The 27,311-nt window shown below is 40.1% G+C and overlaps 1 protein-coding gene across 8 annotated transcripts in view; it reads right to left on the reverse strand.

The window, feature by feature from the left end:
* Positions 1-307: 307 nt before the first annotated feature.
* LOC127569724 (F-box/WD repeat-containing protein 11) overlaps positions 308-27,311 on the reverse strand; it is a 149,545-nt gene continuing 122,541 nt past the window's right edge. For all 8 annotated transcript variants that reach the window (XM_052014537.1, XM_052014542.1, XM_052014540.1 and 5 more), the window contains 3 exons: positions 23,671-23,749; positions 16,511-16,700; positions 308-2,358 (listed from right to left, as the gene is read on the reverse strand). In XM_052014537.1, coding sequence (XP_051870497.1) covers positions 16,539-16,700; positions 23,671-23,749 — 241 coding nt within the window. In that variant the 3' untranslated portion in view covers positions 308-2,358; positions 16,511-16,538. The remainder of the gene's footprint in view (positions 2,359-16,510; positions 16,701-23,670; positions 23,750-27,311) is intronic.

A 27,311-nucleotide genomic window follows, 5' to 3' on the forward strand; every position in this document is an offset into this window, starting at 1 on the left:
AGCTCTGGTTTTCAGATTATGGCGCCCTACTCTAGATTCTCCCAGCCATGGAAACATTGTCCGTCTTTTATCTACCAACTCATTTTTGACCTGCATTAGATCACTTCTAAATTTTTTTTTGTTGAAGGGAAAACAAGGCAGATATCAAGTCTGCTTCTGTATTACTGACAACATACTACTGGGAAGAGCTACAGTAGATCAACTAAGGGTTTGGAGCTTCCTGCTTTGTGAATGATATTCCCTTCTGGTTGTTCAGTTGTTGCTCTGTCCAGCTCAGTGGGTTCAGTGATGGTCTGTACTGGATGCATTTTCTGAAACTGAAGTAATTTATTAAGCACATTCCACAGTAAAAGCTTGAACTGAAACAATTTTCTGTACATTTATAACAGTCTTAATGAACTGTCCAGACATATATACTTATTTCAACTGGTAAGATGGCAGGGTTCAGAGGTTTCAATCATAATTACATGACATAATCATCGCATCCCAGCACTTTCAGAGCATCAGCCGGACTGTCCCTCAACAAGGTCCACAGCTGTGAGCACTAAGCATGCTCGCAGAGTACAGCCAATGTCCAACAGTTCCTTAATCCTCGGTTCCTTGCATTCCTGCTACATGGTTCTGCAGCTGCCAACTGAGAAAAGATTCCTTTGCAGTGACATACTGGGCACAGGACTTCAAAACAGGTCTTTAAATTAAAGCATTACAAAATATACACCCAAATACAAAGACACCAACTTTTGTGGGACCAGACGCCTTTTCTCTCAAAATGTGTAAAACACAAGCAGTTGAACCTCTTCCTCGGGGGAGAGAAGGAGGAAAGTACAGAATCTCAGCTTTGGCCGTGACAATACACAAACTGTAGAGGCAATACTTACAGAAACTGCTTCTGCAAAGATAATAATGTTAGTCGAGATGTTTTAAAACATAGCTTTCAACTTTTACAAAACGTGTGTTCTAAGAAATTGCAACCTTTCTTTGAAGGGTTGTGGGAAGGAGGAGAGAATCATTTTTATTTAGTCTGAAGCTTATCTGGCAGCTAGGTAGCAGATGAACACATCTGGCTAAAACACAAGGAGGGTTCCAGAATATGTACAAAAACAGAGATATTCAATAATTACTTGGTCCAAGAACTGCACCTAATTATATATTGGAGGCTTGGAGTTGAAGTGGGGGGGGAGTGAGTAGGAAAGAGAAACAGCTTTTCTTAATAAATCAAATTTAATTTTAAATAAAATTTCAGCAGGACTTCCACACTTTTCTTTAAAAAGGAAATCCTTGAAAGGAGAACAGATACAAGGTTAATAATCTGGGATTAAAATCAGAATGGGTTTCACTTTCTAGCACATGGTGGCCCTGTTTTGAAGGGGGAGGGGGGTAAGGGGCACAGCAGTCTGCGCATAAATACATGCTTTTCACAGTTAGTGCAACATAGCCCTCTGTTAGTTTCAGGAACTTTGAAGGGAAAAGGGGGAAAAAAAACCATGAGAAGCTTCAAATTGGTTACTATACAATCAACACACAACACTTATATACAACTAGCTACATTCGACACAGCTCGAATTGCATGTAATTTTCATATATAAGCAGCTACCACTTCTATTTACTGTTAGTTTTATATATAATATATATATTATATATATATAATATATATATTAAAAGAAACACCCCACCCCCATTCAAAAAACACCAACATTAGGAATTCATTCGATGCACTGTTTCCTTGTGCTGAACATGCATCCATTAGTAATCTAAATGAAAATGAGAGAAATGCAGCCAAATTGTGGGGCATCTTTACAAGATTTGACAGAATACTGCTTCCTAATACATACCAAGCTTTGAAAAATTCTGCATGTTGTTCTAAAACAATATGGCACCCAAACAAAGAAACGAATGTTCCAACAAATGACTTCATCCCTTTCCTCAGGGCAAAGTGCAAAGCGATACTGAATGGGCCAAGTCCTTCCTCCAATCACACGTTTGGCAGAGAGTCCATTTCAAAGAATCCATTTCTGAAACACTTAGCTTTGGGAACCAGAAACCGCTCTTTTCTTTATATATATGGTATGGCAGATGGTTAGGCTTGTTACACATTCAGTCTTGCAAGTTCTGCAGTAAAAATCTATTTGGAGTTCTCCAAGGAAAGAAACACAGGAATGAAGGGGTTGGGGGGGGGGGGGTCGGGGTTGAGAGAGATAAAGGGGAATGGGGGAAGAAGGCATGAAGTACTGTACTGATATCTTGCTGGTTTCAATCTGTCCACATCCATAGAAACCAAGCCACCACAACTAAACATGGTTTTTGAGCATAGTCATCTTCAGGCTCTGCATAGCTAATATCCAGTAGTAATTTCAGCCCCTGTAGGACAAAAGAATAAATTATTATTAGGTTTCAATTCCCCATCTCTTCCAAACCTTCCCCCGACCAACAAAATCTAGACTATCACTTCAGCAGGGCAATCGGCGAGTGCTGTACGGCTGGGGTATCATCACTTTAAACACATATTGAATGTCAGACAGTGCCACGGATCTTTTGTATCTATTTTGAGTTTCCCTGGAATCCAGGCCAGTAGTTATCCTTCAGTGATTAATGTACTTACAATAAGAAATAGGAGCCAGAGTGTACCATTAAGCCTTCAAAGTGATCCACCATTCAATAAGACTCACCATTCAATAAGACTGAACTCCTACCACAACTGGTCCCTGCTGCACTCCCTTCATGTTCCCAATTCCCTTAGTATTCATAATCCTCCCTTTGAAAACATTGCCAATAGGCATCCATGAAGAGTCGCTGGCACTTACCTACGGAACTGTGCAGAAGTTTTGTAGTAGATTTGAAGTTCCATATAGCTGACCACTTACCTCCTTGCAACCATTCTCAGCCCTTATGCAGAAACATCCCTGCACCAAGTAAGATCTTGTGATCTAGATTCAGCAAGGCCATTCACTTGGGGAGTGGAAATGATTGCACGGGAGAAGGGCAAGTGGATATAGGTTAACATTTGATTTAATGAAGTTGATTTTAATACATGATTGATTTCTAATGTTTTAAAGTGCTTTAACTTTTAAGTTTAAAAAGTGTTTTAGTACATTTACTTTTTAATGGATTTTGAACGCTTTTGAATGTTAGAGACATTTACAAAACATTCAGTCTCTTTCACAGCTGGTAAGGCTGGGAGCACAGATTAACTGGCTGGGTTTGCCACCTACAATTGGAAAAACCCTGTGCCGAGCTGTGTCATGCTTCACTGATCAGTTCAGAAATGAGAAAATTCTCACTGGTGGGTTCCTAGGTGTGTTTAGCAGCCAAGTGATTTGTGATTTCTTCAACAGAATATTTAGACTATTGACACGGGTATGTACATAGTAAACTAAAATGTCAGTCTGGGGTCAATTGGTAGCACTGTTATCTAAGATAGAAGCCTCGAGCTCAGACCGGTCTTGACAAGCTGGTATCTAGACTTATTCAAAATAGACATGAGCATGACCAGTACTGTCAGAGTTCAGATTGAAGTTAAAGATCCTGTTATGTTTTTGATTCAGCAGGACAGATTTCTTGTCAGCTGACTCAATGTCCCACACAAACAAAATTGTACAACATATAGTGGGGCCCATATTTGAACAGAAATGTCTTGCCCTTGCAAAATCTACACTGACCATTCAGCGCTGAACTGGAAAGGGCTGTAACTGTTGACAATGACTTCTTTTGGACAGATTAAACAGAAATCTCACCTTGTACTTGGGGTGGATGCAAAAGATTTCATGATGCTATTTCAAAGAAAAAGGCAGCTTTTGCCAACATACATCATGAAAAACAGATTACCCAGCCATGATTACATTTGTGGGATATCGCTGTACATAACTTGCCAATCTCTTTTCCTACATTATGACAGTGATTATACTTCTAAAGTCTTTCTTTGGTAATTTATATTTCATAATGAGAAGGAGGCTGACTTCAGAGCAATCCTACCAGTCCCAATCCCACACTTACTGTCCTGCAATTCTCTGTCACATGACCATCAACATCCATACCCACTGATACTAGGGTTAATATACAGCTGCCAAATAACCTACCATCACACCTTTGGCATGTGGGAGGAAACCAGAGCTCTCAGAGGAAACACAGTTACTGGGAGAATATGCAAGTTCTATACAGACAGCCCTCAAGGTATGGGACATCCCGAGGCGGAGAAAGGAATTAAATAAACACCCATGTTTTTCTTTCAGAAGATAGAAGGTACACTCCAGATCCCTTTGCCCAGCCTTGGGCCCATAACCCAAACATTTAAATGGGTAGTGTTGAGTCAGCATAATCTCTGCTCTGTTGGGCCTACAATGAATCACTGGCAATTTTACATTCTTACACAAATGGAAGTTCGTTATGTACCCTTTGACACACCAACTTTTATTGATGCACCATAGAAAGCACCCTATCTGGATGCATCACAGCTTGGTATGGCAACTGCTCTGCCCAGGACCACAAGAAACTGCAGAGAGTTGTGGACACAGCCCAATGTGTCACAGAAACCAGCCTCCCCTTCATGGATTCTGTCTTTACCTCTCACTGCCTTGGTGAAGCAGCCAGCATAATCAAAGACCCCACCCACCTGAGACATTCTCTCTTCTTTACTCTCCCATCAGGCAGATGATACAGAAGCCTGAGGGCATGTACCACCAGGCTCAAAGATAGCTTCTATCCCACTGTGATAAGACTATTGAACGGTTCCCTTATATGATGAGATGGACTCTTGACCTCAAACTGCCTTGTTGTGACCTTGCACCTTATTGTCTACCTGCACTGCACTTCCTCTGTAGCTGTGACACTTTACTCTGTACTGTTATTGTTTTTACCTGTACTACATCAATGCACCCTGTACTAACTCAATGTAACTGCACTGTGTAATGAATTGACCTGTATGATCGGTATGCAAGACAAGTTTTTCACTGTACCTCAGTACAAGTGACAATAATAAACCAATACCATGGCCACCAGGAAATCTCAATCCACAGCAACAATCTGGAGTTACAATTTAGCATTGGTGTAAAGTCAAAATCGCTTTTGCCTTGATCAATGCAGTGTAAATACATTCTCGGTTTCAATTCAGCCTTCCCCTAGACCACCAAAACCTTCTATAAGTTCTCCACTAGTCTAGAGCTTGCATCTTTCTGCTGTCCTCTGATTCACTGCACCTTTTCCATTCTATTGGTGACCACTAAACTTCACATCCTGGGGCCCATTTTAAACTAATACTGTTAACAAATGCTTGTCTTTGGATACTCCCACAAACATGCAGTCATCTATTTCAAAACTCTTCTGTCCTTGAAAACCATTGATCCATTTCCAAACTGCCTTTCATTTCTAAAATCCACGCCCACCTTGTCCACACCTTCATATCATTCAGGTTTCCAATATTACTGCAACAATGAAACTGCCCTTATCAAAGGGGCAGCAAGGCAACGTAGTGGTTAGTGCGACGCTATTACAGCGCCAGTGATCGGGGTTCGATTCCCGTCGCTGTCTGTAAGGAGTTTGTACGTTCTCCAGTGTCTGCGTGGGTTTCCTCCGGGTGCTCCGGTTTCCTCCCACATTCTAAAGACGTACAGGTAGGTTAATATGGGGTTTAAAATGGGTGGTGCGGACTCGTTGGGCCGGAAGGGCTTGTTACCATGCTGTAAGTAAAATTTTTAAAAAGTCACATGACAGGTTATGTGACTGTAGTAAAGAATCTTGCCGCCACCTTCTCAATGTCTGCAGCCTTTAACTGGTGAACCAAACTGTCTTCCAAAGCCTTCGTTGTCTAGTTTGGTGGGATCATTTTCTCCTGGTTCCATTCTTATCAACCCAGTTGCAGCCAGAGAACAACCTGCAGTGGCTTCTCTTTGTGGTCTCTTTGCTAGTGCACTCTGTACAGAGTATCGGAGAGCGAGTGACCTGATTGGTGCAGCAACCTACCTTCCCTACATAGCAGAGGCAGTGCCTAGCGGACCAGTCATTGGAGAGCGGTCATCGGAGTGTTCTGAGTGAGAGTGGTAAGGCTTTGGCTCAACAGGCTTCGGCGAGAACAGGTAAGAGGCGAGATTTATAGAGTGGGGGTAAGTTACTAGTTTATTTATTTTAGTAGCATTAGACAGTGCCATAGCAGTATGCATCTGGGATTAGATTTACGTTTGGAGTGCCAGATGCGGGGACCCTGGGAGACTACCAGCCTCCCCGAGGACTACGTCTGTGCAAAGTGCATTGAGATGAGTCTCCTTAGGGATCTGGAGTTGCAGCTCGATGACCTTCGGCTGATTAGGGAGAGTGAGGAGATAGACAGAAACTATAAAGGATTTGTAGAGAGTGGCAGTCCCCCTCAAAAATCCCAACAGAGGAAGACCACAGCAACCGGGACTTTGGCACTGTGCCTGGTGCTGTGGTCCAGCAGGCAAGGAGAAATGCAGTGGTTATTGGGGATTCTATAGTGAAGGGAACAGGTAAGAGATTCTGCAAACCCAACAACAATACCCGGATGGTGTGTTGCCTCCCTGGTGCCAGGGTATACGAGATGCCTCGGACCGGGTCCAGAATATTCTGAGGGGACAGGGTGATCAGCCAGAAGTCTTGGTATATGTAGGTACCAATGACATAGGTAGAAAAAGAGAGGAGGTCCTTAAGGAAGATTACAAGGAGCTAGGAAGAAGATTGAGAAGCAGGACCTCCAGGGTAGTAATCTCAGGATTACTACCTGTGCTACGTGCTAATGAAAGAAAGAATAGCAAGATCAGGCAGATGAATGCATGGCTGAGTAACTGGTGCAGGGGGCAGGGCTTCAACTTCTTGGATCACTGGGACCTTTTTTTGGGAGAGGTATGACCTATTCACAAAGAATGGGTTACACTTGAACTCCAAGGGGTCCAATATCCTGGTGGGAATGTTGGGGAGGGTTTAAACTAATTTGGCGGGGGAAGGAAATCAGGATGTTAGGATAGAGGAAGAGGTATATAGAAACAAGTCCAAGACGGTGTGCAGTGAAGATGGTAAGAAGGACAGGCAGGTGAAAAGACAGGATAATTTGCTGAACAATAGAAATACAGCAAAATTGGTAGCAGATACTGGTATAAATGTACTATATTTATATGCACGTAGCATTAGAAATAAAGTGGATTACCTAGTGACACAGCTACAGATTAAAAAAATATGACATTGTGGCAATCACCGAATCATGGCTTAATGATGGATGTGATTGGGAACTGAATGTCCAGGGGTACACAGTGTATAGGAAAGACAGGCAGGTAGGCAGAGGGGGTGGTGTGGCCCTGATGGTTAGTAATGATATAAAAATCAATAGAAAGAAGGGACATAGGGTCAGAAGAAGTGGAATCCTTATGGGTGGAGCTAAGAAATGGCAAGGGTAAAAGGACAATAATAGCAGTTATATATAGGCCCCCTAACAGCAGCCGGGATGTGGACTATAACTTACAGTTAGAAATAGAAAAAAAGTGTCAGAGACACAACTTCAAGATAATTATGGGGGATTTTAACATGAAGGTGGATTGGGAAAGCCAAGAAGGCAGTGGATCTCAGGTGAGCGAGTTTGTGGAATGTCTATGGGATGGCTTTTTGGAGCAACTTGTTGATGAGCCCACCAGGGGATTGGCTGTTTTGGATTGGGTGCTGTGTAACAAACCAGAGATGATTAGGGAACTAAAGGTAAAGGAACCATTAGGAACTAGCAATCACAATATGATTGAGTTCAGTTTCAAATTTGAAAAGAAGCCGATAGCAGGTGTATCAATATTTCAGTGGAACAAAGGAAATTACAGTGGCATGAGGGGGGAACTGGCCCAAATTGATTGGAAAAGTAAGCTAGTTGGAGGGACGGCAGAGCAGAAATGGATGGAATTTCTACAAGAAATAAGGAAAATGCAGGATATATTCTGAGAAAAAAAGGTTATGAATGGAAAAATGGCACAAATATGGATAACGAGAGAGGTTAAGGCTAAAATAAAAGCAAAAGGGAGGGCATACAAGGAAGCAAAAATTAGTGGGAAAACAGAAGACTAGGAAACTTTTAGAAACTTACAGAAAGAAACTAAGAAGGTTATTAGGAAAGAAAAGATGAATTATGAAAGGAAGTTGGTAGATAACATTCAAAAGGATAAAGTTTTTTTAAATATATGAAGAGCAAAAGAGAGACAAGGGTTGACATAGGACCAATTGAAAACGGTGCGGGAGAGATTATAATGGAAAGCAAAGAGATGGCAGAGGAACTAAATGAGTATTTTGCATCGGTCTTCACTGTGGAGGACAATCAGCAATATACCTGATAGCCAGGGGTCTCAGGGGATAGAACTGAGTTCAGTCAAGATTACTAGAGAGAAGGTGCTAGGGAAGCTAAATGGACTAAAGACAGATAAGTCTCCCAGACTGGATGAAGTGCACCCTCTGGTTCTGAAGGAGGTGGCTTTAGGGATTGCGGAGGCACTGGTGATAATTTTCCCAGGTATCAATAGACTCCCGCATGGTCGTAAATGTAGTTCCGCTGTATAAGAAAGGTGGGAGGCAGCATAAAGGAAATTACAGACCTATTAGTCTGACATTGGTGGTTGGAAAGTTATTGGAATCGATCCTCAAGGATGAGGTTATGGAATACCTAGAGGTGCAAGGCAAGATAGGTCCAAGCCAACATGGTTTCATGAAGGGAAGATCCTGCCTGACCAACCTATTGGAGTTTTTTTGAGGAAATCTCAGGTAGGGTGGATAAGGGAGAGGCTGTGGATGTTGTGAATTTAGACTTTCAAAAGGCCTTCGACAAGGTGCCGCACAAGAGGCTGATTAATAAGATGAGAGCTCATGGAATTACAGGTAGGATAGTAGAATGGGTGGAGCACTGGCTGGTAGGCAGAAAGCAAAGGGTGGGAATAAAGGGATCCTGTTCTGGTTGGCTACCGGTTAAACCAGTGGTGTTCCGCAGGGGTTGGTGTTGAGGCCACTTCTTTTTACATTCTACATCAATGATTTGGATTATGGAGTAAATGGTTTTGTAGCTAAGTTTGCAGACGACACCAAGATAGGTGGACGAGTAGGGAGTATTGAAGAAACAGGAAGGTTGCAGAGAGGCTTAGATAGTTTAGGCGTATGGGCAAAGAAATGGCAGATGAGATTCAACGTTGAGAAATGTGTGGTTGTACACTTTGGAAGAGGAAATAAACAGGCAGATTATTATCTGGATGGGGAGAAAATTCAAAGTAAAGAAGTGCAAAGGGACTTGGGCGTCCTCGTGCAGGATACCCTAAAGGTTAACCACCAGGTCAGATGGGCGGCAAAAAAAGCGAATGCTATGTTGGCATTCATTTCGCGAGGTATAACGTATAAAAGTAAGGAAGTGTTGATGAGGCTCTATGGGGCACTGGTGAGGACTCATTTGGAATACTGTGCACAGTTTTGGGCCCCTTATCTTAGGAAGGATGTACTGACGTTGGAGAGGGTTCAGAAAAGATTTACGAGGATGATTCCTGGAATGAAAGGGCTTACAAACAATGAGCGTTTGTCTGCTCTTGGACTGTACTCGCTGGAGTACAGAAGAATGAGAGCAGACCTCAGAAACATTTAGAATGTTGAAAGGACTGGACAGAGTAGATGTGGCTAAGCTGTTTCCCTTGGTGGGTGAGTCCAGGACTAGAGGGAACAGTCTCAGAATTAGAGGGTACTGGTTTAAAACAGAAATTGAGGAGAAATTTCTTTAGCCAGAGGGTAGTGAATTTATGGAATTCTTTGCCACATGCAGCTGTGGAGGCCCGATCATTGGGGGTGTTTAAGGAGGAGATTGATAGGTATCTAAGTAGTCAAGGTATCAAGGGATATGGGGATAAGGCCAGAAAATGGGGCTAGATAGGAATAGTTTTAGTTTAGCTCATGGAGCAGACTCAATGGGCCGAATGGCCTACTTCTGCTCCTTTGTCTTGTGATCCAGTGCCATTACCTCTGCATTTCCCAAATATCTACCCTTCTCCTCCTATTCATTATCTGCACACTGCCTCCTTGTCAAATTGTCTCAGGTTCAACATATACACTGAAGCAACCAAGCTCCACCTCATAACCACCTCTAAATATCTCCAAACTGTCACTATTTATCCTCTAACCAGCCCTGATGTTCAAATACTTTCTTCATCAAAATATCTGCAAGATTGAAGTCACAATCTTTGGTCCCCATCACAAACACTGCTCTCTAGCCACCAATTCCATCAGAAACAGAACCAAATTATTCATAACTGTCCTATTTGACTTGGAGAGGAGCTTCCAATGCAAGAGGTAGTGTGAACAAATAGAGAAATGGTTTAAATATATAATCTTGTAAGTTACTTCTGATATATTTTGGTATAGTTGTTGCTATGGAACAGTGATGCAAAGATTATTAAGGCAAACAGATACAGTCACTGGGAGATCATCTCCAAGAACAGATTGTGATAACCACTTTTCTAAGTATTACTTCCTTCTACTAGATGGAAATTACTTAATAAATTGTTGTGCTTATAACTATTATACTTGTACCACACAGTTTGTTTTAGTCACAAATAACTCCCTTCCGTTGAATTTCATTAAGAATCTTAAAAGCATGAAAAATAGCAAATCTTATGGCAACACCATCTCTGCTCCATCCTTAGTAACGTTATTCAAATTTACAGCCTTTCCAGATAACCAAGTTCCCCCAGTTCTTGCCTCTTCTACATCTCTGATTTTAATCACTCCTCCTCGGCAATTGCGTCTTCAGCTGCCTGACCCCAAGTCCTCAAATCCCTTTCTACCTCATTTCATTAAGATATTTTTTAAAGTACCTTAAAGGAGTAAAATGTACTTTTTACTAAGTTGTTGTTCACTTGACCCAATTGCTCATGTGGTTTAGCATCCAGTTTTGTTGAGTGATGTTTCTGTGAAAACCCTAGTGATGTTTCACCAGGTTTAAGGCACAGTTATTGCCATCACAGATGGAACTATTTGATTGTACCAAGACTGTGCCAATATTTTAGGACTCGAGTAAAAATACGATGGATAATAATAAAACTTGAGTAAAAATAAAACTTGAGGATCTTTTACATAAACCTTGTCTAAGAGCCTAATTGGACAGTACCAAAGTGCCAATAGTGTAAAAGGATAATGCTCATAAGTAACCAGATAAATTAGCAATCAAAACCATACAGAGAAGCCCTATTATTTAATATATACATTGTAAAATTATCTTCCTTTATAATGAATTAAAACCAATTCCCAAACAGAACAGTATAATGGGTCCCACATGCGTCACCATGCTCCCAGATGCTCCCAACAGTCATTATTAGAACCTGTGATTCATGGTGGGGTGTTTCTTTTTAGAAAACAAACTTTTCCTAGGTCTTCTAATACATCAGGAACGCCATTTTCCTAAATATGAGCTTCCTGATTCGATGACTTTGATGTTGAGAAGTCTTTTCCAGTTTAGAGTTTAGATTAAAAAGATAGTGAGTGATCTGACTGGGAGAGCGAACAACGGGATAGATGATATTATTAGAATGTACACTCCTCTCTAAAGTTTTGCTTTCAAAAAATTCATTACAGAACTCAACATGCATAAACATACACGTGTCATATGTTTATGCAACAGACAAAGAATCTTTGTGAGCTGACAGATGTGACCTTGTGTAGTTTTACACCTTCACTTTTTTTCAAACTACAGCTGCCACCCACACTCCTGATGTTCCCCATTCAATGGATTGGAGGGTGGCTACAATATGAAACCACAAGAAGTTACATCCTCCAGGTGTGTCTCTTTATAAATACTTGGTTAGGGAACTCTATTAGCTCAGCTGGCGAGTGTCTGACCTGGCAATGCATAACACAGAGCTGAATGGACCCCAGTTCAGTCACTGGTCTCTGCTGTTTGCTGATCAGAGGCCAGGTAGCAATAAGGATGCATCATACTAGGAAACATTCAAGGGGTGAGGATTGGTGAGATTTAGCCTAAGTTCCCACTCTTCAGGAATCAGGTCAGAGACCAGAAACCAAAAATACCTACCAATTCCCACTGAACCATATATTACAAATACCAACTGTGAAAATGAAGATCTGCAAGAAAGGCTATAATAGTTAAACTCAGCAAATATCAGCCACTTTGTACACCTGCCCCCGCAAAAGCCATTCTCTTTATTTCAAATGTTAGCCTTTGCTGAGGATATGGAGGTGCTGGGATGTGCAAAGGATAATGCCTTCATATCTGTATGCAGCACCATCTGTGTTAGTGATTGCTTCTCTGAATCAAAAGATTGAGCATTCATGTTCCACTCCTGTTACCCCACTGTGGTGCATGCAAAAGATCTGAACAGCAATGCTGTTTTTTTTTTCTTCATTCCTCACCTGAAATCACTGAAACAGATTGGCCATCTTTACCTTCATGCTCAAAGTGAAGTGTAGCTCCCTAGACTACTATAGTAACCACATTGCAAAAATACTCAATTGGTTTTAAACACACTTTGGAAAGTCCAGTCTGAAAAGCCTGCATTTAGAATGGATCTTGCATCAGTCAATCTGTATAAAGCAAGGTCCCACAGTCAAGATAATCTATTTTACTGCTGTTGATTGATGGATGAATATTAACTAGGTTACTAGAATGAAATACCTCTCTGCTCTTCCTTTTAAATCTACCCACAAGGACAGACAGACTTAAAGCCTTTGTTTAACTTTTCAGCCAGAAACAGCATTGACAATACTGCTGCATTTTCTCCATACAGCACTGTGATGTGGCCTGGAATACATGCTCAGGATTTTAAACTACAACTTTGGCTCAAAGGCAAGTAAGCTACCACTGAATTACACCTGACAGGACAAAAAATTGCAGTTTACTTACTTACCACCTGGAAACTTTAATCCATTTCAAAGCAAAATAAAGATAAACTGCCCATTTAGTCATCTTTTCTTGATTATTTTAATAATTTTCTATTCTTCTATTGAGCAAAATTTTCCAAGACCTGCACCCATTCTGCTTCAGTTAACTTTTATCATACAAAAGACAGACCTGGCAGCACTCATTAATACGAATTGAATCTTGCTTTGTGTCTTGATAAGATACAGGGTCAGCCCCTAAACAGAACAGTTCCTCAGAATACACTATGGGCAGAGCAAGTACAATCTTCAGGCTGTTCGTAGACAAACCCAACCTTGTTCTGCCCAGTTTATGAATTCAATTGTTAATTGTTAGGCTTATGCTGCAATGGCTAGACTGGCACTGCATCAGTTAAAGATATCCTGGAAAATGTACTCATTTATTGCTGGTTATGAAATTCAACCTTAAAAGATCAAAATCAAGACTCAAAAAGTATGATAAGAACAATTTTTATAGGTCAGAGAAAAAATAACACCTTCCATTGCAATTTCTATTGGCCTTTTGAATCTGTAACTGATCAACAATCCTAAACCTAAAGATATCTAAAGACACAGTTCAAATGGAAAGAAAATACTGCCCAAGTGTTCCAGCAGAAAGATTTGAAAATAATAGGTGAGACAGTCTTTATTCCTGAACCTTGAGGTACCACCTGACACCATAGGAAAAGACCAAATCCTAGGTGGAGACTGAGGAGGATAATTTCAACATGATACTTATTGCAATGGAGATGCTTTGCTGACAGGTCATTTAGATCCAAAGGCCAAGAACAAATAAGCATCCACTCCCAAAGAGGGACAGCAGACTCAGTAGGTGGAGGTGGCCTCAGGTCAATGGGGAGCATAGTTTACCATTCATCATGTTGACATTTACCACAGCAAGCATGAGGTGACCTGAAGAGGGAGCCTTACTTCCCAGGAGCAGAGATCTTAGTTGCTAAGATTATACCACTCAAATCTTTACACAATGGACTCAAAGTAATACTTCCTCAGAAATATATTCATTACTCCACAGCTACTTTGGAAATACCATCAAATAAAACCTGCTTCAGTTGTGTGAATCTTCTAGCCATGGCTGTAAAAACAAAATGGTATTCCCTTCATCAGCTAGAAATTCTGTTTGGAAACTAATATAGCAAAAGCACATGGTTGGGGTGGCTTTGCTCAGATTGTTGGGAAGTGGGTAGAGGACAGGAGACAGTGGGGGGCAAAAGGAAAGTACTCCAATTTGAGGGAGGTGCCAAACAGTGGCCCCCAAGGATCTCTGTTGGATCCTCAATTATTCACTCTTAATAATTTATTTGACTGGGTAAAATAAAAGCTCATGAGATTGCAAATAATACATGAGCACAAAAGAAGATTGGCTAAAGCGCAGAAAGCAGTGAGCAGGAATATACAGATCTGTTTCAGGTTGACAAACCATTACTGGTGGGATGCCACAAGGATCAGAACACCCAGTCCAAGAAACAGCAGCTATTCACAACTTATGTTAATGACTTAGATGGAAAAAAGTGTAACATACTCATATTGGTTGATAAAACAAAGCTGAGTGGCATAAAGGATACAGTTTGTAAAGATATATGAAGAGGTTAAGCACGTGAGCAAGATGGTGGCAGATGGAGTATATTAAGGGAAATGTGAGGTTATATCTATGGCCAAAAGGAAAGAATGTTTTTAAACCGTGAGAAACTAATAAATTTGAGAGGTTGTCGTAAGATGTAGAAAATAAATAAGCAGGTACAAAGTAACCGGACATACATACAATGGGATTGGAATGCAAAAGTACATCTTGCTGAGTATAGAGTGTTTTGCTGACATCACACCTGAAGTAGTGTGTGCAGTTTTGGTCTCCCCACCCAAGGAAGTTATAGAAGAATGAAAGGTGACGTCATTGAGACAAGAGCCTGAGAGGCAAGTGACAAGGTTGTTGCTGAGAGGCTGTTTGACTACCTGGATCTGGGATGGCAGTGTCTCAGAAAAAGGAGTCAGCACTACTTTGAGGAGGAATTTCTTTACTTATATGGTTGTAACTCTTTGGAATCATCTACCTCCAAGGGAGAATCATTAAGTGTTCTCAAAGCTACACCTGATGGATTTTGGTCACAGACAATCAGGAGATATGGGAACCAGGTAGGAAAGTGGACAAAGATCAGGATCAGTCATAATCTCATTGGGTGATGGTAAAGGTTCAAGGAGCCACATAGTCTGCTCCTGTTTTAAAAGGAAGCCACCAATGCAAATTTTGCAGGTAAGGTCAAGGTAGGCCACATTTTGAATAGTATAGATGGAAGCATTTCAAAGATATGTTAATAGATTAAATGAATGGACAAAATTTGGACAATGTCAAGTGCATGGTCATCAATTCTGAATCCAAAATTGATAGATCAGAGTATTTTGTAAATTTTAAAAGCTCTAGAAATAGTAAAGGTTCAAAAAGGATTTAGGGGACTACACACATACGTGTCATGTGCTAAAAGAAATTTAAAACACAAATGGAATTACGGCCTTGAGGATGCCTCTTCACTCCTACATCTTTGTCTAAGCAATTATTTATTTGTCCTGATACCTCCTCAGGAATATTGCCAAACAAACTTGCATGAGCAGGAACTAGGGACATTTTACAATGTTAAATTTGCTTTACAGAGAATTACTATTACAGCAGAACAAAATGAGAAGTGAGTGATTCAGAATTTAAAGGAAATACAGGGGATAATGGGCTCAACCCATATGGTTTGGGATCCACCATATACAATTTAGCACTAACATAACAACACATCTTCCTTCAATGAGAGAGAGCACACTTCAGACAGAGATAGTTTCAGTCACAGTCTCATCATTTCCAAACAGAATCACTTTAATGGTCCTTCCATCTTATCAGAATATTGAACCATTGCCTTTGTCTTGAACATGAGGTCATGAAATGCATCGTTTCTTGTCCATTCACACGTGTTGAGTTTTACTAGCTAACAGACTATCTGCTTGAGAAATTTGAAACTCAAGGCCTTCTGTTTATTTTTCAGTTATAGCACTATTTCCAGCTGGAGAGCAAAGGGTTAAATCAGCCAGCTTATCATATGGGAACAATCTTAATCAGGTTACAGCAATGAAAATGAATTCAACAGCACAGAATGAAGAATTTGTTCTTGGCCAAAGTTGTCAGAATATTTTGATCTGAATATTATTTAATTTGACAGCTAAATGGAAAGGAAGAGGTGGGAAATAGAACTGACCCGAAATTGCAAAATTGAAGTTACACTTTCAATGAAAAAATATATAATTGGAACCAAGCCTATTATCAGTTTCTGTGGGAGTGCAATACAGTTCACGTAAAGAAACACAGACCTTAATAAGGCAAACTTTTTTGAAGAAAAAGACAGTACATAAGTTACCAAGGGTTACAGATCAAAAGCAGTCATAGTGTGAGAAGCAATCTGAGCCAGTAGTTCAACTTGCTCCACGAGAAAAAGAAATTTACTTGAGAGTTCATTTAGTTAAATCACCACACAGTGATGGCTTCTTAGAATAATGGGGAGCTCACATCTGATGAAAAAGGGGCAAAGATGGTATTGGTGAGGAGCAACAACTGAGAACCTGCAGTTTTAGAAGTGAAAATCATCGGTACCTGCTCCAGGTAGTGACCATATATTCCATTATCTTGAGATATAGGTGTACGTCCTTGATGGAGAACGAGTTTCATTCTGGTTATTCGACGGCACGTTCAAGAAATCCCAGATCAGAATGGTGTCATCATGGGAACTACTGATAATCTGAAATTCATCGAACTGCAGTCGAAATACCCGACCAGAGTGTTCCTGGAATCAAAACAGCCATAGGTCAATCACTATATAGAATCAATCACTACAGTGTATTAGAAACAAAGGGCCTTTGTCCACAAAGCACTAATTACTCAAGGCTATTCTAATGAAATATCTATCTCAGGTTGATGACTAATTGAAACCTTGTGACGTAATTTATGTTGGACAGTTTCACTGTGAAAGTTTGCCATTGTAACATGTTTCCAAGAGCACCTGTCACTGTAAGAAATGAAAATTTAGTCTCCAGGACTTGCATCAATTAGTCCTACTCCCCTGCACTTTTCCATAGCTCTGCAATATTTTTCTTTTCAAATATGTATTGAACTCTTTTGAAAATCTTTATTTCTTAAAAAGGATAAAGATCCCACTGAATGCGCACCTTATAGACCTATTTCTTTATTAAATGTGGATTCCAAAATATTTTCCAAAATATTGGCCTTTAGATTGGAAAAGGTTCTTCCACAAATTATCTCTGATGACCAGACAAGATTCATTCAGAATCGTTATTTGCATTTTAATATTAGGAGGTTAATGAATATTATATATACCCCCTCATCTAAAATTCCAGAATGTGTTATCTCATTAGATGCTGAAAAGGCATTTGAGAGTCGAATGGGAATATTTATTTAATACACTTGAGAAATTTAATTTTAGCCCCAATTTTATATCTGCGATCAAATTGATTTATCACACACCTATGGCTTCAATACTTACTAATAATCAGAGATCCCCTTTGTTCAGGCTTTTGAGGTACTAGACAGGGTTGCCCTCTAAGTCCTTTATTATTTGACATTGCTTTGGAACCCTTGGCAATTGCCCTTCGGGATTCTTCTAACATATTTGGTATCACTCGTGGACAGGGGATTCATAAGATATCTCTATATGCAGATGACCTCTTACTTTATACTTCTAACCCAGAGGAATCTATCCCCACAGTATTATCACTGCTTGCTCAGTTTAGTGTTTTTTCTGCTTATAGATTAAATCTTAATAACAGTGAACTTTTTCCATTAAATATGCAAACCTCAATTTATAGGCAATTACCATTTAGATTAGTAACTGACTATTTTATGTATTTGGGTGTTAAAATTACCAAGAAGCATAAGGACTTGTTTAAAGTTAACTTGTTACCTTTAATTGATCACGTTAAACAATTATTTACGAAATGGTCCCCATTATCTCTATCATTGATAGGCCGAATTAATGTGGTTAAGATGAATATTTTACCAAAATTTCCATATCTATTTCAGGTGATTCCAACTTTCATCCCGAAATCTTTTTTTGACACTATTGATTCTAAAATTCTTTCACATATATGGCAGAATAAAAACCCAAGGTTAAGTAAGAAATATTTACAAAAATTAAAAAAAGGATGGCGGCATGGCTTTGATTATACTACTGGGCAATTAATATCAGATATTTAATTTTTTGGGCACAAGGTTTAGATGTAATTCAATGTCCCAAATGGGTATACCTTGAGTATGAATCAGTGTAAGGATTTTCATTAGTTTCTATTTTAGGAGCCTCACCCCCTTTTGCACTTACTAAATTGAGTAAACATATGACTAACCCAATAGTTAAACATACAATACGAATACGGTTTCAATTTCGTAAATTTTTTGGATTGAATAAATTTAACTTATCATCAGGTCCCATTCAATCTAATTTTTTCTTTCAACCATCCAGAATCGACTTAGCTTTTTCTTTATGGAAAATGAAGGGAATAACATGCTTCCGTTATCTATTCATTGATAATTGTCTTTTGTCTTTTGAAACAGTTGTCTAATAAATACAATTTGCCTAGATCACACTTTTTTCGATATTTACAGATCAGGAATTTTTTTTAAAAGTTACTATACCTTCTTTTCCGACTCCATATAAAATTGAAATTACGGAAAAAATTTTAGGTTTTAATCCCTATCAGAAGGGCTTGACAGCAATAATTTATGATCTAATTATGAAAATATGCCCAGAGATACTTGATAAAATTAAGAATGAATGGGAAAGAGAACTCCAGATACTTTTACCTGTAGAGACATGGAAGAAAATTCTTCAATTGGTTAATACATCTTCAATGTGTGCCAGATACTCTTTGATACAGTTTAAGGTAGTTCACAGGACCCACATTTCTAAGGATAAGCTAGCCTGTCTTTAATCACCATATAAATCCTATATGTGACAGATGTAAGTCAGAGGTGGCTTCCCTGCCACGTGTTTTGGTCCTGCCCTCTTTTGGAAAAATATTGGAAAGACATTTTTAAACATTATTTCAATTGTATTGAATATTGATTTACAACCTCACCCTATCACTGCAATTTTTGGGCTACCAAGGATGGAATCTGGTCACGTATCATCTGCTTGCCGTACGATTGCCTTTGTCACATTAATGGCCAAGCGATCCATTTTGTTTAAATGGAAGGATCCAATACCTCCTACTACTTTTCAATGGTTTTCTCAAACCATATCATGTTTAAACTTAGAAAAAATTAGGAGTGGCACTGTTGATTCTTCACTTAAATTTGAGGAAGTTTGGAGTCCATTTATTCAATATTTTCATATGATATAGATCCCTTTTCAATAACCTTTGAATTTAGAGGAGCGGAGTTGATAACATAATAATGCTCTTTTTTCATTGAAAAACATCAGTCCAGTTTCTTTTTCTCTTTTGAAATTTTTTTTTAAAGTTTGTTTCGATTTATTACTTATAATTTTTTTTTGATTTGGGGGTTCTTTTTTTTATTATACAATATATCTTTTTCTTTCCCTTTTTGATTTTTTTTGTATTATATTTGCTTACTAAGAGACCGTGAGGTCTAGATTATATTTTTTATTCTTTATGATTATATGTGTCATGATTGTCCTCCTGATCTCTTTGTATCACATGTATAATCATTGATGTTTTACATATGTATGTATGTGTGTGTATATATATGTTAATCTGTATTAATTTGAAATAAAAAGATTGAAAAAAAAGAAAGAAAATTTCCATTGTTGTAACTGCTTCCTTAAAGGCAGCGCTGATCAAAACAACTCATTGCATCCCCTCTGATTCTTTTCCCCATTATTCTAAACTTATGTCCCACGGTTACCTGTCAGTGGAAATATTTTCTTCTTTTGCTCTTTCACAGGCTCTCACATACAACTTTCATGGATCTTAAGAGCTGCTGACAAGAGATGGCACAAAATGGGGTCTTTTTTTTAAACTTTTCCCCTTCATTGAGCACTAATAATAGAAACTGAAACAATGCCAAACAAATCAGCAAGAGCAATGCTCTTCCGTTAACAGGTTCTGTCTGATATAGTCCTTCTGATAACCTAACATATGTCTGATGCAACTCTCTGGGCTCATGTGCACTTCTCCAATTAGATGGGTAACTATATTTACGTTGGGAGAATTATAGGCAATGACAAACTTAGACAAAGATGCACAGAAAGGATGATCTGTGAAATTTCAATGCTGGTAGACTTCCTCTGGGTGCAGAGTATCAAGATGCGTTCACAGTAACTTGCTTTTGGCACTAACAGCAAGTTCCAACAGCTCTTGCAGTGCTTTTCTTGATGAGCGACAAACTGGACAGGCTCTGCCATGAAAGCCATTGTTTCCTAGCTAGCAACTATAAAGTACTTGGATGGTTCCAAACCCTGGAGCAAGTGATATTCTTTAACCTGTCAACAGGGCTATAATATTGCATTAAACTGCAATTGCCACCTTCGTCAAATCTACATTTTTAAAGCAAAACTGTTCCAAAATCCAAGTTTTAGTCTAAAATTCTGTACTCCTAGTTTACAAGCAGGGCTGGGTGAGTGAAAGAGGCGGAGAAAAGCATGGGGTGAAGGCTGGTGTACAGGCAAACTTTGTCAATAGATTTTAGGATTTGAGTCTGGCCCAAACTGAAGGAAAGGAAACCATCTGCATTTTGCCCAAGGACTCTATGCGAAACAGATTGATCTGCCAACATGTCATAAGCAATGGCTTTTGCTCAAAATAACTCAAATATACACAGTAAGCTGTCAATTATTTTAAGAGGACAGGGTCGCTAGAACTAGAAAAGTGATCAAGAGTGGCATAGCAGGAAGGCATTATTCAAAAGACTGGGACTGAAATATGTTGCACCAAAGAGAAATGGTCTCAATAGGATGTCCCACAATATGCCAGCTGCTTAGTAACCAAGAATTCAATAGACAAGTTAAAATGCATATCTAGGTGTTATTTTCATTCCTCACAAATCTCAGCAGATTTGTACTGTGCATAGCTGAGTTACATAGACCAGGAAAGGTCCAGCCTACATCAAACAAGTGGGTTTCAGCAAATACACAGACAAATATTCATTCCATTCCCAACCATTCAAAAGCCCCAGTTCTCCACCACCAGTAAGGGAAAGGTTAATAGGGTTTCTGGTCATCCCTGCACAGATGTAAATGCAGATCTGCAAGTATAGCAAGGACAATCTTGAGCTTGGCTTTGATGCCCTATAGAAGAGTACGGTACAGTACAGCAATGGGCCCTTCAGCCTGCGATGAATGTGATGGCGATGATGCACAAGGCCCATACTCCTCCATCCCCTGCCTGTTTGTGTGTCCAAAGGCTTCTTAAACATAGCTATCATATTTACTTCCACCACTTCCCATGGCAGCATGTTACAAGCACCAACTGCCCTCTGTGTAAAAAGAACTTGCCTTGTAAATCTCCTTTAAACTTTCCCCCTCTCACCTTAAAGCTCCCTTCTAATATTTGACATTTCCATCCTGGGAAAAAGAACCTGACGGTCTACCCTATCTCTGTTTCTCATAATTTTATGAACTTCTATTAGGTCGCTCCTCAGCCTCCGACGACACTCCAGAGAAAACAAATCAAGTCTGTCCAATCTCTCCTTATAGCTAATACTCTCCAATCCAGGCAACATCCTGGCGAACATCTTCTGCACCCTCTCCAAAGCCTCCAAATCCTTCCTGTTATACGGCAACCAAAAATGCACACAATACTCCAAATATTGCCTAACCAAAGTCTCGTACAGCTGTGAAACGACTTCCCAACTTTTATACTCAACACCCTGACTGATGAAGGCAAGCATGTCGTACACCTTCTTTACCATCCTATCTACTTGTGTTGCCATTTTCAGGGAGCTATGGACCCCCCATAGCTCCCTGAAAGTGTAATGAAAAATGCTTTACTAAAGTCCATGTAGACAACATCTACTGTTCTACCCTCAATCATCTTTGACACCTGCTCAAAAAATTCAATTTGTGAGACATGACCTCCACTGCACAAAGCTATGGTGGCTATCCCTAATAAGTTTATGCTTTTCTAAATGCAAGTTGATCCTGTGCAAGTCTTCACTTGCCACTCAAGTGTAGAAGAATCCAGCCACAGTCATGCCTATCAAGAACCACCATCCTCTGGGAGAACATTGGGCAGAATAGCTAGAATTGAAACAACCCTTGTTGACCCATTCCTTGACCATTCAAATAGGGTAATTTCATTAGGCAGTTATGAGTCAATCCCAGCAGTATGGGGGTGAAGGAAATGTCAGATGAGGCAAGGTCAGCAGGGCACTTTCCCTAAAGATACATCAGTGAGCCAGATGGATCTTTACAACAACCAGGTGTTCATTAATTTGTTAACATGAATTTGAATTCCCTGCTGCTATGGTGGGATCCAAACTCATACCTCCAGATTAATAGTCCAGGTTTCTGGCATTCTGAATTGTCACGCTCCCAGTTAATCACCTGGGCAGGAAGAACACCAGTAACATAACCACTACACTATCATACCCTGAATCTACATTACATAATTCAGCAGCCTGAACGTTTTGTTCCAAACTTTAGTGCTAGAGAAGCATGGGACACAGGAAGGGGTCATTCTATAGTAGTGTCAGTAGTAAAAGAACTATCCAATGATTAACCATGACTATTCCCCATATTCAAATATATATTCAGTTCCACCATGAAAGTAACTGCTGATTTTGCTTCTTATATTGTGATATTTCTGTATGACATCGAAGGAGGCCATTTAGCCCAGCAGCTCTGAGTCAGTCCCATCCTCCCACTTTTTCCCTGTAACTTACTCTGAGGTTCACCAACTCCACCCCAATTCTTCTGCCCTCCACCTATGGTACAACTTTGAGATGTGGGAGGAAATGGGAAGACACGGGAAACTCACGCAGTCATGGGGAGAACACGAAATGACACAAACAGGATCAACTTCAAAAGCAGGCCACTGGGGTTAACAGCAGCAGGACTCTAGAAAAGCAGGGATCGTTCATTCACCACAAGTGTAATGAATTGCTTGCTGCAAAATACTACATTGCTGGAGATCTAAAAAATGAAAGTACTGAGAGCACTCAGCAGATCAAACAGCATCCATGGGGAGAGAGAGTCAACATTTCAGGTCAAGGACCCTTCACCAGAACTGGAAAAGTGAGAAAACATGCATGTTTTAGGTTGCAAAGAGTGGAAGTATCTGTGACAGTGCAGACCAAAAATTGTCAAAACAACAATTACTTGAAAACAAGAGACAGAAAATCAAAACAAAAAGGAACAAACTAAAACAGAAAAGTACAGCCAGATCTGTGGAGAGGGGAAAGGGTGGTTACCTGAAACTGTTAAATTCAATATCAAGTCTTGAGGGCCTCAATGATGAAAGATAAGGTGCTGTTCCTCAAGGACATACTGGGCATCATTAGAGCAACAAAGGAAGCCAAAGACAGAGGTCAGAGTGGAAGTGGGACAGAAAATTAAAGTGACAAGCGACTGGGCGCTCAGGGTTGCCTTGCAGACTGAGCAGAGATGTTTAGCAAAGTGATCACCCAATCTGCATTTGGTCTCTCCATTGCAGAGGAGAGCACATTGTGAGCACTGACTAAACTGAAGGACAAGTGCATTATGAATAACTTTTCCTGTGTCTAAACAGTGAAAGCTCAAAAGAAGCCTTCCAATAGGTTGGCCACACCAGAGCACTGATACATACCACCAAAGTGCGTAGACATAAAGTACTTGCTGGGGCACGAGGATCAAGAGCAGCTTGCAGGTCCCATACTTTGATTTTGCTGGTGGGAGAAGAGATAAAGCTAAATATTACCTGTGACACACTCAGTCTTTAACTAACCCATTGCACACAAAGTCATCAAGTTTAATTCTCAACTGTTTCTCTGTGTGGTCTTGAGGACAACTTCATGGAATGCATTAGAGACAATACATTGGTGACCCCAAACAGGGAGCAGATTGTTTTAAACCTGATCATTTGTATAAGATGCAATGAATTAGTGATCTCAAAGTTATGGATCCTTTGGTAAAGAGCATAACATAGTATTTCACAATTAGTTGGGAAGGACCAAACTGAGACGGGGGAAAACGGGAAACTGAAAGTAAAGAGATGAGACAAAATTGTAAACAAATATTTTGTATCTGCCTTCACACTGGAAGACACTAAAAGCATTCCAGGAAACAAAGAGGAGGAGGAATTTAAAGCAGTTATCAGTAAAGGATACTAAATTAACTAATGGGTCTGGAGACCGACAAATCCTCTAGACTTTGCGGGTTATAAAGGCAGTTGCAGAGATGGCAGATGCTTTGGATTCTAGTTTTCAAAATTCCCAAGGTTTTGGAAAGATCCTTCCAGACTGCAAAATGCAAATGTAACACTACTATTCATGAAAGGAGGGAGGAGAGTTAACATTGGCAATCCAGCAAATGTTGAAAGTCATTATATAACAAGTAGCAATAAGACATGTAGGAACTTAAACTATGATTAGAGAGAAGCTGTGTGGTTTTATGAAACTCAAGTGGTGTTTGATAAACTTATTGGAGGTCTTTGAGGATGATTAAATGCATTGCACAAGGTTCCAAGTATAAAACACAAGAAAATGGATTCATGGTTTCAGGTTCGTATTTTGGCATGGGTAGGTGATTCATTAACTGATAAAACAGACAGTTGCCATATGTGAAAATAAAAAAAAACTACAAATGCTGGAAACCCTCACCAGGTCAGGCAAAATCTATGGAGAGAGAAAAACACAGCTGACGTTTCAGGACAATTCTGATTAAAGTCATTGACCTGAAACACAAGATGATGCGTGATCTGCTGGGCATGTCCAGCCTTTTCTGTTTTTAGTTGGGATGTGGGGCTCATTTTCAGATTGGCAAACTATAACTAGTGGAGTGTCACAGGGATCTCAGATACGCATAATTTACATGAATGACTCTGATGAAGGAAGTGAGTGCAGATGGAGTAGGTGGGGAAATGAGAGGTTTGATTTGATGAGAGCTTTGATAAGTAAAACAGGAAAGCAGATGATTTAAACAGAGCAAGACCAATGTATCCTGATGTTCAGAGAGATATGGTGCATCTTGTACAAGAGCACCCAAACTCAGCACGATGGTATAACAAGAAATTAGGAAGGCGATTGGAATGTTGACCTTTATTGCAAGGAGAATGGAAAACAAGAGTTTCACTGGAGCTGCATAGGGCTTTGGTGAAACCACGCCTCTGTATGGTTTTGGTCTCACTTAAACATACCTTCCTTGAAGGCAGTACAGAAAAACTTCATTAGATTGATTCCTTCAATGAGAGGACTGTCTAATGGCAGAAGGTTGCGCAGATTGGGTCCATACCCTCGAGTCTTGAAGAACGAGAGGGCTTGAGAGGATAGATGTTCTGGGGATGCTCCCTCGTGGGGGAATTTGTAACTATGGTTCAATCTTAATATTAAATGGCATTTCCTTAAGTTAAGAAAGAATTTCTGCTCTTAGAAGCAGAAATCTTTGGAATACTCTATATCAGAGAATATCACTGAATATAAAAGGTCAAAATGAACTGATTTTTGGACTGCAGGGAAATCAACAAATTCAGTGGCTCAGGTAGGAGAATAGAATGGAGACCAACAAACAGATTAGCCACAACCCTATTGAATAGCGTGGCAGGTTCAAGTGGACCTACGTGCTCATATTTCTTGTTCTTAAGAAATGGAAACAGTGGCAAGTGGAAGGCTTCAAAGAGTGTGATATCAAAAGTCCAGGAACAGCATGTCCCTGTTAGGGTGAAGGGTAAACCTGGCAAGTTTAGGGAACCTTGATTAACAAGAGATAGAGGCTCTGGTCAAGAAGGAAGCATACATTGGGTTTAAGAGGTCAGGGATAAGTGAATCTCTTGATGACTATAAAAAGATTAAGAATACACTTGAGGGAAATCAGGGGGGCAAACAGGATATGAGATGGATCTGCCAGGCAAAGTTAAGGAAAATCCCAAGAGGTTCTATAGCTACAGTAAAAGAAAAAGGGTTGCTAAGGATAGAGTAGATCCCCTTAGAGATCAGCAGGGCCGCCTACATCGAGCCACAGGAGATGGGTGAGATTTTTTAACAAATATTTCTCCTCAGTGTTTACTGAGGAGAAAATCATGATTGCTCAAGGGAAACTAGTGATGTTTTGGAGGAAATTCATATTACCAGGGAGGAGGTATTTGCAGCCTTACAGTTCATTAAGATGGATAAATCCCCAGGGCCTGATCTAGTGCATCCTCAGACTTTGTGGGAGGCTAGAGAAGAAATTGAGGAGGGCCTTGTGCAGATATTTGCTTCATCATTAGCCACTGGTGAAGTTCCCAAAGACTGGAAGGTGGCTAATGTTGCTCCGTTGTTTAAGAAGGGAACTACAGACCCATCAACCTGATATCAGTAACACGTAAGTTACTGGAATGAATTCTCATGGACAGGATCTACCAGCATTTGGATAGACAGGAGTCTGGGTTTGTGTGTGGAAAGTCATGCTTGATGAACCTTCTAGTGTATTTTTTTTTGAAAGAGGTAATGAAAAAGGGTAGATAAGGGTAGGGCAGTGAAAGTTGTCTATCTGGACTTTAGCAAGGCCTTCAACAAGGTCCCATGGAATCCTAGGAAAGCTAGTTAGGTGGATTCAGAATTGGCTCACAGCTAAAAAGCAGAGGGTGCTGGTTGAAGGCTGTTTCTCGGAATGGAGGGTGGTGACTAGTGGTGTGCCGCAGGGGTGGGTGTTGGGACCCTTGTTATTTGTTATTTATATAATTTGGATGCAAACGCACAAGGCACGTCATTAGAACATTAACTTGGAAAGAGTGCAAAGAAGATTTACGAGAATATTGCTAGGACTAGAGGACCTGAGTTATCGGGAGAGGTTGGTCAGGCTAGGTCTTTATTCCTTGGAACGTAGGATAATGAGGGGCAACCTCATAGAAGTGTTTAAAATTAGAGGCATAGAAAAGGTGGATGGTAACAGTATTTTCCCAGGGTAGGGGAGTCCAAAACGAGGGGCACAGATTTTAAGGTGGGGGGGGGGGGGGGGGGAAGAGATTTAAAAGGGACCCGAGGGGCTACTTTTTCCACGCAGAGGGTGGTGAGTATATGGAACAAGCTGCCAGAGGAAGTGATTGAGGCAGGTATAATAGTATCACTAACAAGTACTTGGATAGGTACATGCAGGGGCAGGGCTTAGAAGATATGGGCCAAACACAGGAAATTGGGACTAGCTGGATGGTTACCATGGTCAGCATGGATTTGTCGGGCCATAAGGCCTGTATCCGTGCTGTATTGCTCTACGACTTTTCAGCTCCCAAGCTGCTGTCTATCATTGATTCTC

The sequence above is a fragment of the Pristis pectinata genome, chromosome 4, assembly GCF_009764475.1.
Source record: "Pristis pectinata isolate sPriPec2 chromosome 4, sPriPec2.1.pri, whole genome shotgun sequence".
Lineage (NCBI taxonomy): Eukaryota > Metazoa > Chordata > Chondrichthyes > Rhinopristiformes > Pristidae > Pristis > Pristis pectinata.